The 16,145-nt window shown below is 42.5% G+C and overlaps 1 protein-coding gene across 2 annotated transcripts in view; it reads right to left on the bottom strand.

The window, feature by feature from the left end:
- sh2b3 (SH2B adaptor protein 3) overlaps positions 1 to 16,145 on the bottom strand; it is a 51,794-nt gene that overhangs the window by 6,456 nt on the left and 29,193 nt on the right. For both annotated transcript variants that reach the window (XM_075467661.1, XM_075467662.1), the window contains exons 3-4: positions 3,703 to 3,804; positions 3,336 to 3,424 (exon numbers count right to left, since the gene is read on the bottom strand). In XM_075467661.1, coding sequence (XP_075323776.1) covers positions 3,336 to 3,424; positions 3,703 to 3,804 — 191 coding nt within the window. The remainder of the gene's footprint in view (positions 1 to 3,335; positions 3,425 to 3,702; positions 3,805 to 16,145) is intronic.

Genomic DNA, 16,145 nt, shown 5'->3' with positions numbered 1-16,145 from the left:
CTGAGGGCAGAGGTCACTAGACGGGTCCAACCTGCAGCCAGTTTTTTAAATTTTCTTTTTAGCACTCTTAGCATCAATAAAGGACTAACACAGATTTAAAGGCATGGCGGAGTCAGACATCTTGGACCACGGGGAATGTGCAATGTGATGTACAAAGGACAGTTGCATTTTCTTCGCAACACGTCCAAAATGGTCGGTAAGGCTGACCGTTTTTCTGTTGATGTCAATACCAGCTGTATGTATCCCCAGCAGAGCAAAGGAGTGGAAAAGCAACAAACGGGGCAGAACAGAGAACGATGCGGCGACTCTACCCAGCATCCCCGCTTGCAGTAAACGATAAAGAGAGAATGGCTCTCTCGCAGTTTGTCTCTGTATTATTCTTTTATTTCCTACTGATCGTGAGCAAAGTCCGACGATGTGAGCAGTACAAACGGGACAAAGACGAGCAGCAATCTCTGCCTTTGTTTTGGTTTGTGGCTTCACACTATGGCCCATAACGCACGGCACTGGGATGTCAGTTGCTTTGGAAATGGCCAAAAGGATTTTTTTTTAAATTTTTTTTTTTTTACCACCGCTGCAGGGGACACACGTTCTGCCAACGAGTGTCCTCACAGCAACAGACATACACATGTGTGTCGGTGGAGCGGGTCTAGAGAGCGTGGAGGAAACAGCAGGCTGAGGGAGCACAAAGACGTGGAGCGCAGACAGGAAGTGAGTCCAGTTCACCAGTTCAGATTTGAAATAAGACTTACTGTTCTTGTTTCACTGCTCACACACACAAACACACGGATGTAAGGCGGCATGTGTGCGTGGAATCACACAGATGAGAAGGGGAAGGTTAAAGAGGGAAGTTGGAGAAAATCCTGCTTAAATGCTGACTTGACTTTGCGGCGCTCTGAATAACAGGAAGACAAGTTTCACCTCGCTGTGTGCGCTTGTGTTCTTGTTTTTGTGACAATCGTTGAGCATTTTGTCCTCACTTGGTGGGAACATTTCAGCCATTCAGCCAAGCTGCAAAGGTTAGAGGCAGCGTACTACACCTAAAATATCAGACCACATCTAAAACACCCATCGCACCCTCTCTTTGCAGTGTCCATTCTCCCAGAAGAATCGTGCCTTCCTTTGGCTCCAATAGTCTTGATATGATGAATCATTTGAGCTTCAGACTTTTGTCGGCTTAGCATTTGCACTAAACCTTCAGGAAGTGACTTTTATTCTATGGAGAGTGGACCGTTGGGGCTTGAAAGAGCAGCAAACTCAAAAGTAATATGACAAGCAGTCGCTATCCCACACTGCACAGAAAATGATTAAAAAAACAAATTGAGTGAAACATTAAAGAATGAATTCGATTTGATTTGCAGTTGAACATGTAACGCTACAACATTCCAACTATGAGACCTTCGCTTGCCACAGAAGGAAAAGAAAAGGTGTGACTGATAACTTGATAACAGTGACTCTGTCCTTTGAAGTGACAGCCACTCAGCAGGCATGACAACAAGTTCCCAAAGCTGCCTCTCCGGACAGCATTTATGATTTATGTATCCAGTCTCGGCTGAGATTGTTGAGTTTTGTCTCCTGAAAGCTACAAAAATGAACCAATGTCTGAAAAGTGCCACTCCATGCAGAGATCCAGTGACATCTAGTGGCGAAGTTGCAGACTGCCACCGACTGAATCCCATCTTCCTGCCTCACCCTTCCCTCGCAAGCATTTAGGAGAAACTACAGTGGCCGCTAAAAACAAACAAACGAAAGAGAAATACAGAGGGCCCTCCGTAGAGCCCTGTCTTAATCTGTTCATTCTGGTCTCCTGGAGAAACACGGTGTACTCTGAAGAGGATATACAAACAGCTTGTTCTGGGCAACACAACAACTCTTCAACTTGTTTTTAATTTGTTTGACATGCGAATCTACTTCCATGAAAAGGAATTTAGTGTTTTACGTTGCATTTCTGCTCACGGATCGCCCACAATGTTTGAGACTAGAGCTTTGAAACAACATATGGCCTGCGTTGATGCTATTTGCTGTTTTCTTTCTTCCAAGGTAGCTGCTGGTCTGAGCACCGCTCTAAACAATCTGTTTATCTGTTCTTTCTTTGAAGCATCCCGAGGCACCAAACCTCTGCATCAGTAAACGGCACGTAGTGATGGGGAATATTTCAGTTATGGAGAGGTCTGTACAGCATTTAGACAAAATGAAATGGCGCTCAAACACCAAACACCAAAGTCTGAGTGTGTTTGTATTTCCACACATCCGCAGAAATGAGAAATGTCCAGAGATTCTGCGAGTCTCAGACCTCCCCCACACTTCCTTTCATGCGCTCGCACAAATACACACGTTTGAACCTGACGGAAAACTTGTTTATAACCCACATATTTACTACAACATGAGTACATTCAATCACATGCAGCTACAAACACTAAACCTATAGCACACGCTGCATTTCCTTTTGGGAAACCAACAAAGATTTTTTTTGGTTTTATGCCTTTAACTCTTTGTGATATTGTGGATTCAAACGCTTCTTTTTTCCATAAAGAATTTCTTTGAGAAAAACTTTACAGCAGGTGTCAACTATCTTAATAACATTTTATTGATTCTGTTGACCATGAGAATTCTAATGTTTCAGGTTGTTTTTAAACTTTATTGTAATCGATCCTTTACAAAACAAATGGGGCCCATATTGATCACAATACGCACAAGTTGTCCTCAACTCCCACGCTGCTCTAACTCTGTTAGCGCCCTGTTTTCCTCCCTGTCAAGCCCCAAGAGCCCACGCCAAACAAAAGATAAGTTACCTCTCGAAGGTTTAGTGTAAATACTAAGTTGACTGAGGAGTCTGATGACTGAATACCCCCAGGAATATTCCAAATGTACCAAAGTTTAAACCTGCTCTAGTCCGCGGAGCCGTCAAACAAACCAATGCACGGACAAACTTGCACAAGAGCAAACGCAGCCGACAAGCAAGCACACACACGCACTTGTTGTATACACACACACACACCTTAAGAAACCCTCTCACTTGCATTTGCAAACGCATACCTCAGCACAAGTAAACATCAAGCACACCCACAAACACTGAGCCAAGAGTTAAATATTTCCACCCAGAGGGAAAAAGCAGCACGAAGAAGGCAGAAAGGGGTGTTGGTAGGAAAAATGGCCTGCATTTAAAAACCAACTCAAAGTCAAACAGAAGTATTTTCAGTGAAATGTGAACAAAAAATATATAAACAGACTCCAAAGTGAAAAGCTGCTCCTGTGAGGGATACATATCTACATGACGACTAGACATTCTCAGGTTAAGCGTGCGTGTCTTTGTGTTGCGTTCAGGTGTTTCTCACCTGTTGCTGATACACTCTTTTAGCTCTGTGGTCCAGGAGCTGACCTGCTGGTCGTTGTCTGTCTCAAATATCAGACTACCTCGATTAACCTGCGGAAACAAAGACGCTTTCATGTACTTTTCACTGCATAGATGGTGAACTGTGCAACACGGTTCGGAAGCAAAAGATCGTCTTACAAAAAGTTTTAAAAAAGGTTTTCAACCCCTTTGTGAAGGATGATTCAGTGCCATGTTTTTAATGCCTGTGCTCAGTACGACACTTTGGTGAAAAGGTGGTTGATAGAGTTAACTGACCGGCCTTTTTAGTGACACATTATTTCTAATTTTGATTGAACTTATATTTAGTCGAAGCCCCGCGGAGCACATACCTTTAAAACAAATGTGTTTAAGTTGTCGGGCATCTCCAGTCGGTTGCAGCGACGGACTTCTTTGATATCTGAGCAGTTAGTCATCAGTTTGGGACCGGAGGCCTGAAACACACAATAACGACATCACTTCCGTCCTTCAGGGGGGAAAAAAAAGCATTGCTCTAATCAAGTGTTACGCACAGGGGCACAGAAACAGAAATCAGAAAGTAGGACCTGAAACAAAGAGAAGAGCCGCATCGCACACCACGAGGAAACATTTCAGTATCATTCTGAGAAATCGGGATGTTATTTTTGGAAAAACTTAAAAAACCCTTCTATTCACCTCCAACATCACAGTGACGGCTGTCAGTTCTGTAGAAAACAAATCAAACGCAAATGTGTTTCCTTTGAATTTCACTGGTCGTTTGTGATGAGATGGGAGATATTCAATTGATAGCAGTTTGCAATTTGTGCAGCCAGATGTCAGTGCATCCTTCAGACTGGATCCTCACAACCTCTTGGTGAAACTATGCGACAACTTCTGCTTTAGCTCAGCGCCATCTACACAAATAAACCTACACAGCCCTTGTAGATTTATTTGTGTAGATGAGGTTTCATCGATGTCCCCAAATATCTTAAGAAATCTGTCACGCCGCCTTCTTTCTACTTCAAGCCAAATCCTTTTGTGGCTCACGCAAACTGCTGACTGCAGCGAGATGTGCTACTTCTGCATGCTGCGCTGCTGTGATATATATTACTCAAAGGTTGATGAATTAAGCTGCAGATACCACAGGACACAGTTTATCCATGTGTGCAAAGCAGACACTGTTCATGGTCTTTACACATAATTAATGAGAACCAGATGGTCCTCGGTGAGCCTGGAAAGCAGAGGCAGCTTCTATTGAAGCGTATGTGTGTGATTTCAGACTGTGTGCATGAGTGTGAATCCTCTGAAGCCTCCCTGAGTGAAAGAAAATGTTGTGAGTCGTGGGAAGCGTGATTGGAGCTCTCGTGGCGGAGCTCCAAGCTCCACCCCGCCAGGACAAGCTGTTTATTTGAATAAAGTTAGACGAGAGACGAGGGGCGTCCTGGTGGCTGTTTGACCTGAAGCACGAAGTTCCGATGCTGTGACATCGTGCCAAACATCAACGAAATCACAAGTGACCCTGTCTTTTACACAACAATGAAATGGACATCATGAGAATAAGCATGCATGTGGGGATCGTCTCCACAGGTCTAAGGCCACTTTTTCAAGTCCTCAACCTGAAACCCAGCTGGACGGAATGATAAACACATGCACTGAAACTAATCACCAACACGGCCATGAAGAGCCTCCAAAAAAAAACCCACATACATGCCAGCGCTAAAAGAGCCTCCAGCATAAACACACACAGACCATCACGCACGGATGGATGACTCGGTAAGCCGTGTGCAAAGGCCTGTGGCATGCTGGGTCAGAAGTCCCCTCTGAAACCAAGGCTGGGCGACAGCTGATAGAAACGTGTTGAGACAAAGAGAGTCAGCAACCATTACTGCTACAAGAGTTTAACAAAAAGTGTGTTTGGTTTGTCCTGAACCAGACTGTAATATAAGTCCATTTCACAACGTTTTCTGATAACGACTTGCACGCATGGTCAGGGTTGCAGTGTGCAAATGTGGGTTTTGACAGAAATACTGCACAATTTCTCAAATCTCATAGATAATCAGCAGGCAGCATTACTGAGCATTCATTCATTCATTCTTGAGTAATGAAAGCATTTTTCAACAAAGGTATCTTATAGCTTCCTCCGCTGCTGAGAGGAAACTAAACAAAGAATCTCTTCTTGTCTCGGAGTCACAGTCTGATCTCCTAAAGGGACAGACAGAGGCAAGTGGCAACCTGCCCCGTGGTGTGGCAAAAATAAAAATTTCAATTCTGTTTGGCTATCATGGACTGGGGAGGAGAGGGACCACCCAGCCTTTTATCATCATATGGATCAAAAAGCCAGCACGATGACGGTGCGGGGCGTGCATCGTTTTGCACAGCATCTCAACATCTTTTGTAAACTGAGCTGTGCATGAGAACACGATGATATAATACGAACGTTTCCTACGGCCCAACAGTCCGGAGCACAAAAATATTCATCTTTACAGTTACGCTGGATTGTTGCAGCTCTCGAAATGAATTCAGAATCATTTTCTATAAAGTAACAACTGAAAAGCATTCCCCAAAAACTGAACTAACTTCATTCTCAAAGATAAACGGTGAGAATTATCCCTATTTCAGCATCATTCAGGGCAGAATTTGGAGTCTCATAACATGACTCCACACCTTATCTGTGAGCGATGGCGATGTGACTCCCGCCAACTTTCTAAACAAACACAGCACACGGTGGAAGCTGACAAGATCAAATCCTTTGGGTCAAACACATGCAAGAGAGCAGAACGGTTGAGGAGTAAAAGAAAAAGAAAAGAGCAAAAACAAGAGGAGGGGGCGGGCAGCCTGACGGAGCAGCGGCAGCACAGCAGCGAAAGGAAACAGACGAGACAGTGAAAGACACGGTGTTGGGTGGGAGAAAAGGAGGGATGGAGAGCAGGGAGGACAGATTCCAGGGCTTTGTGCACCGGATGAGTTTGAGTTTATGTGACAGTGTGTGAGCCTGAGGAATGTCTATGTTAATCCCACACACACTCATAAAACCAGACAGGGACGCACACACATTCAAAAAAAAGAAGAAAAAAAAAAGATTCATGCCCCCCCCTTCTAACTCCGTGTTTCAACTACAGTCTCTAATATTATCAATAGAGACACAATGACGCAGAAAGAAGAGGGATGTGACTCATTTAGAGACGTCTGAGTCAGTGAATGAGAAACCGACGACAACTGAACTCGCACCAAATTGCAGAGACGGATGAATTTAGTCCAGGATGTTCGGAGAAGTGTTTGCTTCTTTAGATCGAGGATAAAGACTTTCTAATGACTTTGCAAGAGAGATACGATCAACGGCATATTCTAAGAAAGAAGGCGGGCGCTTGCAGGAAAAACCAAAGACACACACAGAAGGCCCCGTCAGTGCTGCGTCTCTGCTGGCTACACCAGAGGCCCAACGACACCGGCCGCTGTCCTCAGAAACAGACAAGACGAAATGTGGCTCAGTCTGCCCCATTTAGGTTTGACTTGCCTTGTTTGCACCTCACTCCACCCAGATACAAGAAGTCTGACTCTTACTTTGCTCTCTGAAGAAGATGTAATGGAAGTTAGGGCTGTGTGACGCATCTGTGCCTCACACTATAAGTTATTAATCTATCAACAATCATTTGAGTTTTACACAGAAAATATTTGAAGCAGCATTCCAACCCACAGCGGCCCGACAAAACAACGACTTTATGGGATGTCAAAGTGCAGGGAGGATTTTTCCGGGTTTTGTAGCATTTTATAGGCCAAGAAAATGTTTTGGGATTAAGCCCGACAACAAGCAGCGGATAAATCCCAGTTGCTGCCCAGTTTAAAGATCTGAGTTAAAGCTTCAATGTCACAACTGCTCATAACGGATGTGTGACAACTATTGAGATCAGCTCCTCTCTCGCTCTGCGTGTACACTGGTGAGCGTTCGAGCTGAATGACTCATTGAGAGGGATTTATTGTGAAAATGTGAATGAGTTTCTGACTGGTAAGAGCATCTTTGAGAAACCATTGCCTGTGGAAGGGGAAAAAAAAAGAAAGAGAGAATGTAACAGATGTCAGACTCGTTGTGCAACAACACAACGGGACTGATTTCTGTGAATCAACTTCGTCGGGGGAGCAAACTGAAACTCACAGCACATTTCTGCGATCTGGACTCCTTAATACTCCCTCGAAAAGACGCACACGCACTAAACAGGCACTTTATTTCTTTATGGAGCTGCTTTAACGTTATCCACAGATATCACCACTTTATTACTGTTTACAAAAGTACAGAGTCGGGTAGAAAAACCATATAGGCTTTTATGTTAAGTGTTTAGAAGCTTTCATTAAATATCAAAAGGGGCAGCAATCGCAGTCTGCATGAAGCGGCAGCCGGGTTTAGCTGTTGAGACGCAAACAAAATATAAATCAAGTCGTTCATTATCTATTCATAACCAGCTACAGATATCAGCAAGAAATATGATATCATTTAGTCGAAAGATAACTAAAATTGAGTACAGTGCACATGTATAGCACCGAACAAATTGTGTCACCCCTTGAAAAAGATTATTCTATTTATTTTTGCCAAGAACCAGAGCTTTTTAAATAAGTCTTGACATAGATAGAATGTTACTACACAGCCTGATCTCTTACTGTGGAGATGGCCCCAAACTCAACACCATCAACATCCTCTTCATGCACAGAGACACACACAGACCCAGATTCACTGAACCGTAAAGTGTGAGCACAATAAGTCTGGAAACATACAGTTAAACCCCCCGGGGAAGCTTTTTATTCATCACTTAATAATAACCGCTCATCTCAGTCCCAGCAGCTGGCATCAATGCTGGTTCCTCACCGTCCCGGTTTAACTTGCAGGCATGGTTGCGTAGAATCAATCTGGGTTTTGATCTAAAATGGTAGCTACACGTTACTGGGACTCAACAATTATTGCAAATAACAGATATTTTGATAATCATAACAATACAATAACAATAAGTCAGCTGCAGGAGGGCTTAGAAACAAATTCGCACGAAACACGAAGGCGGATGAGCTGTTCCAGCAACAATATGAACCCGAATTGACTTCTCAGTTTTCATTCCAATGTCTTCTCAGATTGACTCAACTTTCACTACTGTGTCTCATCTTCAAACAGAGACACAGACTTAATATCACCAATGTGAAACACAGATATGCAACAATGTCAACATAACCCACATCTTAGTGAACCCAAATTTTACCAGACATGGATTTAGGGTAAGTAGCTTTTTATGTCCCCCCCCCCCCCATTTATTTCCAAACATGCTTTTGGATTCTAATCATCTTCCACTGTTCTTGGCATATTACTCGCGCTGTAAACAGATGTGCAGAGATAAAGAAATTAACCTTTTAGACTAGTTCCAGCTGAGCTGGCTTGTTCCTAATTTTTGATTATTTCATCATTTTGAACACAATTCAGGTCAGCTATAGTAAATCTGGAACTTTCACTGCATTTTCAAACAAAATTTTACAGGTTTAGCTATTTCTGTGACGGAAAAAATTCAGAATATTTAAAATTTTATAAACAAATATACATATATGTATATGTATATGGGCAAAACAATCACTTGTTTTGCTGGCAACTAACAATGTTAACACAGAGCAGCTAAATGAACATTATCCCTGACAAACGCACAAATGAAATAAAGCTAAACCAGTGCTGTAAGCAGCAACTTTACTCAGTTTTACACACAAGGCGGCAGCAGGCGTAAATGCTTTGTGACGACAGCGCACAAACTTACAGAGACACGTCCACAGATGCAACCATGCAACCTCTCACCCACACAATCCTAAACACAACTACAGTTTGAGAGCGCACACCCACACACGGGTGACACACAGGATGTTTGGAGTCTAAAACAATCTTCCCAGGGTCCCTTTCTCAAGGCCGTCGCCACGGCAACTGACTGACACTCAACATTCCTCTATCCCTCTGAGGGTCATCGAAGCCAACGCTGTCCGGGGTGCATGCATGTGTGTGTGTGTGTGTGTGTGTGTGTGCGTGCGTGCGTGCGTGGGTGGGTGTGTGTATGCGCGCGCATGTGTGTGTGTGTCTGCTGGACTGACATTCGACTCTGAAGGATTTTGGAAAGTGTGTATGTAGTTATCCCTCACAAACACACACACACACACACAGAGACCATTCAAAGACTTAAGAGCACCACCCATGAGAGGAGGCCACGACCTCGATCACAGCAACCAACACATCTGTCTGTACTTCCCCTGGTTTCAGGTTGGGATCATTGATGCATTTCTTTTCTTTTTTTTTTTAACTTAAAGGTGGGGTATGAGATCTTGGAAAAAACGGTTCCTGCAAGCTATATTTTTTGAAAATACACAACCTTGCCTCTCCCTTCAGCCCACCCCTCGAAACCACGCCTTCAAAACACATGAACGAGTCACGAGTCTGTGAACGCGCAGGGGGGAGGGGGGAGGGGGGAGGGGGAGGGGGGCTGACGGTTGATTGGCATGTCAGAATCCAATAGAAGTAACTCTCATCATTACTTCTATTGGTCAGACATTTCCTCTTGCTACACCCTCTACAATGGACTAAAATATATACCGGTATATATTTTTTTCCAAACATTCTATTTTAGTGGGTGCAATGGGGTCGTGAGGAGGTTTTCAGACAATATGATAAAAAATGCTCCAGAAAACATCTCATTCCCCACCTTTAAAGGATAGGCCTGGAACTATTCAAATCCAATACAAACAGAGTCCCATCATTGCACCAAAACTACTACAATTCATCAATAATCAACAGCAGCCAAGCGTCCATTCAAAGTTGGAACAAAAAAACCTCCAAAACCAATTAACCGAAGAATATGCAAATCAACTCCCTTCACACGCAGGTGGAACAGCTCATTTTCTACTAAGCCGCTGCTCAGGAAAAACACGCACCACAGGGTTGTAGTTTGAAGAGCTAGATAAATGAAGACAGTGTGAAAATGTGACATTTGTTGAACGAAAGTGTTTGAAGAAGGTGGCAGTACTGCATGACAATCTCATGTGCTTCAGATACATCGTGATTTATTTGTCAAAGCTGTTTACGTCTTCATTATGTTGCATTTTTTTTCCACTGCACACACAAAGCTTTCTCAACATCAACAGAGTGCAAAAGCTTTTGGTCGCAACACTTGGACCATTTTCCCCGTTTCCTGCATTTCTGCTCACTTTTGTAGGCACAAACTGCAAATCACGACCAAAGAAATTGTCTAGAAAAAAATGATCCCTCAAGAGTTATCATTTCCTACAACTCAAGAGTTATTTGGTAGAAACCAAAGTTTACTGCTATTTGAACAAAACATTTAAAAAGGAAAAAACAAAGTGTTTATCTCGAACACACTGTTGGTTTTGGTATTAATAAAATATTCTGATGACAGCTAAACAAAAAAGCCTGTAACATTTACAGTAATCACTGCTGCACGGGAACATGTTGCAGGATAGTTTTCAAAATTGTGGCTGCCGAGCACAAATTCTTTGTATGTTTGTAGTGAAAGAAAAAGGGAGTTTTTTTTTTTTTGTTAACAACATGCAGCATAACTGCAGCTGATAGCAAAGATCTGCAGCAGCCGGCGTTGTTTTCACCTTTCCTCTCTCTGCTGCTCGACTCAACCACCTGTTGCTGCTGTCATGCAGATAAACACTCCTGAGGTCCTGCTTCATAGGCGTAAAGCAGAAATAAAACTCTTTCCTCCCAGCTCGCTCCTAGAGTTTGGTTCAGAAAGAAGATCGGAGATGTGATGAGAGCAAAAAAGAAACTGCCGATGAGCATGTCCACAAGCAACAGCTGTGGACGCGAAATAAAACATAAACGATGCATGAAAGTGGAAACATTATGATGAGGACTGGCTGGTGTTTTTGAGTTAAACAATAACTCTTGTTGCCTTCAACGACAGGTTTTTAGATGGAGTTCGTGCATTTTGGTCTTTCAGATCAGCTCGCTTATAGCCAAACTAAAGCCTCCACGGAGAAAAACTCTGAAAGCCACCTTTACTCACACTAGTTTATGGTATTCGTTTTTTAGGTGGCACGTATGCAGCCAGGAGATCACTATAGCTGATCACATTCAAAATAAGCTCTATCTGTGGCATCATAGAGGATGTGGGAAACGAACACACACAAACACAAACACACACACACACACACACACACACACACACACACACACATGCACAGGTTACTAACACTGATAGAGATGACTGTGTTCTTGGAAACCTGTCATACGCTGTCAGAGACGAAGCCTTCTGTCATGAATAAATGTGTCACTTGTTGCACTGCCCTCCTTCCATACTTCTCAGAAATACTGATATATAAGCCAAATATGAAGAAGTTAACACAGCACACATGAGATTCACAGAACTCGGAGCAGTTCCTCGTAAACTAATTAGATGGTGTGCACATAAGAGAGGACCAATTAGCAAACCTGACAAAAAGAAATGCAAAAGAGCATGTTTTAAATTTAAAAAAAAGAAAAATACATTAAGCTTTTTATTTATAGGATGAAATAAAACGAAACCGAGCTATAAGCTATATAAAGACTAAGGATTCAGTCTAATATAACAGAAATACAGCGAACACAGCCTACTTCTCACAAACATTGTTACAGTTAAAAGTAGGAAGGAGTTTTGGTCATGACGATGTGTTTGAATGCGCACCAACACTAACAGAGTCGCCTCGACAAGTCAGCAAGAATAACTAGAAGAAACAGAGCAGGTTGAGAGTGCATCACAGCAATTAAACTGTTACATATCAGGCTTTCAAATATATAAAGAACTCAAGATTTCTACCATCACTGTCAGTAGATTGGGGAATAAACCAGATTTTGTGTGTTATGCATATTAGTGAGAGCTGCTTTTTGGCTGTAATCTAACTGTGCACGATGGTCCCTGCTTGACAACATAATTGATCATTTTCACGCTGTCTTGGCAACCTTGTCGTCGGAGGTGTTGACCACACCGTTGTGTTCACAATGTCGCCGAATAGAGTCCGACTCGGGCTGTCCTCGCTCCTCTCTCATTTCCTTTCGCGTCTGTGATCATCAAGTTAAGGGACAAAAAATATTCCCAAGAATAGTTACAAAGTGAAACTATCTGCGTTTACTGTGGATGAACGTCTGCCAATATGAGAGACGACAAACAAAACATTTCACTGGGATTTGTGACGAGTGAACACCTCGCTCTGCTGCTCAAATACATGGTGTAGATGGTTAAATTTTTTTGGGAGACTACATATAGTTAGTTAGTAGTATAGTGACACGATCAATAGATGCCATCCATCTCTCTGCCTCTCGTAAACTGCGGCTGTTTTTTTGGTGCGTCATGATTTAGGAGTACGTCTTTCATCAGTTGGCTGCATGAAATCTGTCAAAGAACCGTGAGAAGTTCTGCACACAATCGTGACCCAGTGCGTGTGTCGGTTATGGGTGTGTTTGGATGTGTGATGGTGAGTTAAGGGCGTGTTGTGTGTTGTCGTATTCTTTCCCGGAATGTAACACGTTTTTCTCTAAAACACAGTCCAGTCATCATCGCTCCCATCTTGCCCACGCCTCTTCGCTTTTGTTATCTTTGTTGACTTTGTGCTAAATTCTTGAGAGAAAAACACCGCACTTTAACTTTGACCCCAAACATTAACAACGCGGATCGTACGCAAACTGCTAAGCAAAGAGTTCAACTCTGGTGAAATTGAGAGCACAGATCATGAATAAATGTTAGCCATTCCTATGATGGAAACCAACCTAAAAAAAACTGTCCAGACAGAATGTAGAGAGGGGGATTTGAGAGTAAGTAAATCGTGGACTGATGAGAGTAAATAACTACATATACCAACATGTGCCCATTGTTTCTGCAACATTCACACCAATATTTGTACAGACGATTCAAGGGATTCAAAGTAACAAATCCACAGATGATGCAAACCAAGGACATTTACGGCTAATTTTGTTTGTATGTCTTCAAACACATTGAAACATCTTATAGATATGTTAACAAGGTTAGAAACTTTGTTTTATTTGACTTTAGAGTTACCTTATGTTTGCGTGACAGAAAAAAAGAAAATAAATGAAGAAAAACAAATAAACAAGAAGCAAAAGTGTTACATTAGCCTCTGAAACTGACAGCAGCAAAAAAAAAAGGACGAGACTGGGGCCCCGGGTCGCTCATCTGGCTCCGCATACACAGAGGCTAAAAGCTCCACCATGCAGCCGGCCCAGTTTGAAGTATACTGGACCGGTAAATTGTAGCCTTTAGAGTACTAATGTCAAACACGCTACTCCATGCAGTGGGAGAGGCTTTAATCTTCTTGTTTTAGCGGGTTTAAAAACCATTTCAAACACACTACTTTTGGTGTCAGAAGACTATAAACAGGTTAAATACCTGGAAGTCTTTTGGTTGGTGGTAAAAAGTCAATATAAGATCTTAAGATGCCATGACATTGATGACTGTGAATACACGCAGTTAAGTTGTTCAGTGTTTAGAAAAGTAGAAAAAAAACAAAGACATTCATTTTTAAGGCACAGAGTTTCATCAACTTATGAAGGGCTGCTGCATTGCTCTGCCTCTGTCTTTTATTTTGTGTACCCAACGTCAATAAGATAAGTTTCACACCTCAAGTAGGTTAGTTAAAGCAAATCAGAGCATGACTAAAGTGGTAAACAAAGCTGGCATCTGAGGTGGAATGCATGCTGCTGTGCTTGCTGCACCGTAAGAAAAAAATGGCTCAGCATACAAGATGTGACCTTTCAGTAACTTTCTGTCTGAATCAGACCTTCAGCTAAAGCTGTAAGTAAACCCAAACAAAAGTCTGGCCCAGCTGAAGGGCGCAGCTTGTGCTTCCAATATTTCAACACATTTCGCCACAATCAAACATGAGATTATCTGTATTTCTGTGCTTGCATCTCAGTCTGACCAAGGCACTGTCAAGCAGAGCGCCACGATTCAAAAGCAATTCCATCAATAACATCTAACTGAGAGTGCTGCACGTAATTACGTGGTATCCTTTGATGATACAAACATTTAAACTCGCTGTAGTTGTGCTTACTAAAACCATGACATAATGGTGTTTGGTAAGACAATGTTTGCAGGTGTGTGTGTGTGTGTGTGTGTGTTGGTCTGACAGCCTGAGTGCTGATGAATAAGAAGAAAAGAGGCCAAGAGAAAACTGTTGGGCAAGGGTGTTGCACAGCCTGGGGGCTTTCCATACACTACTCAGCAAGGTCATGTGCATTGTGGTTGTATGTTGCACGAATACACACACACACACACACACATAATACAGGCCAGCAAAGAGGTGATGACAGTGATAAAAGAACACATTCAAATGCACGAAAATTTAAACGTTAGTAATCGCCAAAAGGGAAGCTGTGAAGCCGCGTGATGACCAACACATCCGATTTTCATTAGTGTCGGCGGAGAAGCACAGAGCACGCCAACCTCTTCTGCAGAAGACAACACTGAACTAGAAAGAGACAGTGCAGGAGATCTGACAAACATCTTGACCACATGACTCTAACCACTACTTCCTTTAGATGTTTCTCTAGATTTTTGTCACACTGAAATGCTCACGAGCAAACGCACATACATTTTCAACCATGTGAGATAAGTTTTCCACTCCGTCTGAGAAAGTCTTCTGTTTCCTTGACACATAACCCAAACAAATACAGACAAATGTGACAAATGTTGCACAAAGCTGCAGTAAACTTTATATCCCCTAATGTTCTCTGCTGCAGCTTAGCTCAACTCCCTTTGCTTTTTCATCCAAGTCTCTTTTTGGAATGAGCAAATATTTTGCATCGTTTGACACCCCAGTTTTGAAGACATGCATATAAAGTAAACGACACAAAATCTTGTTGGTATAGCCATTAAAACGTGGCATCTTTCATCCCTTCAATCAGCCCCCTTTTCTCTATACTGCCTCGATACAAAGCCAGCAAGCCATGGAAGGATTTAAATTCTCAACAACCTCTTCTGGATTTTGAAGTTGTTCCCATGCCTCATGGTGCCCTACAACTTGTTTGAGTTGCAGCAGTAGGGCTGCATGCTATTAGGAAAACATGTAACATGCAATGCCATGGTTGAATATTGCTCTGACGGTGTGACTAATGATGTATAAACAAATCCTTCAGCATATGATGCTAATCTCGTGTGTATTAACCAGAGCCCTGATGCATGCTGGTTAGTTGAAGAACATGCGAAAACGCAGCCCGTATTAATACACCTTTGTTTGTCCTATTTCAAGTCAAACTGTCAAACCTTTGAGATGCTGATATTGCACTTACTATACGTTTTCAATAAATTGTGCAACCACACCCAGGAGGAACTCGAATCAGAGGTTTAACTGACACCATAACTAAGTCAGACAAATTTCTCTCTGGGCTTCGTCTAGTTCTGCAAACACACTGAAGAGTAAGCTCAGTTCTGCAACACAAGCACAAAGCTGCATGCACCTGCTTGTAAATGTTCCTCTGAAAATTTTTCCTTCCTCTGATTTCATTCATAATAACAGCACTTTTGACTTAAAGGGAGCCAATTTGGCAGAACTAACCCCGGCTAGAAGGTGCTGGCTCTTATCCCGACGATGTCTCAAACTTTGCTCCGCCAGAGTTCGTCCCAACTGGACAAAAAAGTGGAATAAATAAATTAAAAATTAAAAAAGAGCAAAGGAACAATCCTGAGCTCAAACTCATACCATCCACTGTCGAACCTCCAATGTGAATAGGACAACATTTTGGAAAAGCAAAGAAAATAGATAAATAAACACACTGTCCCTACCACAGTGAGACGGC

This window comes from Odontesthes bonariensis, chromosome 6 (genome assembly GCF_027942865.1).
Source record: "Odontesthes bonariensis isolate fOdoBon6 chromosome 6, fOdoBon6.hap1, whole genome shotgun sequence".
NCBI classification, from domain to species: Eukaryota; Metazoa; Chordata; class Actinopteri; order Atheriniformes; family Atherinopsidae; genus Odontesthes; species Odontesthes bonariensis.
Note: the sequence above shows the minus strand (reverse complement) of the source record. Positions and strands in the feature narration are given on the sequence as shown.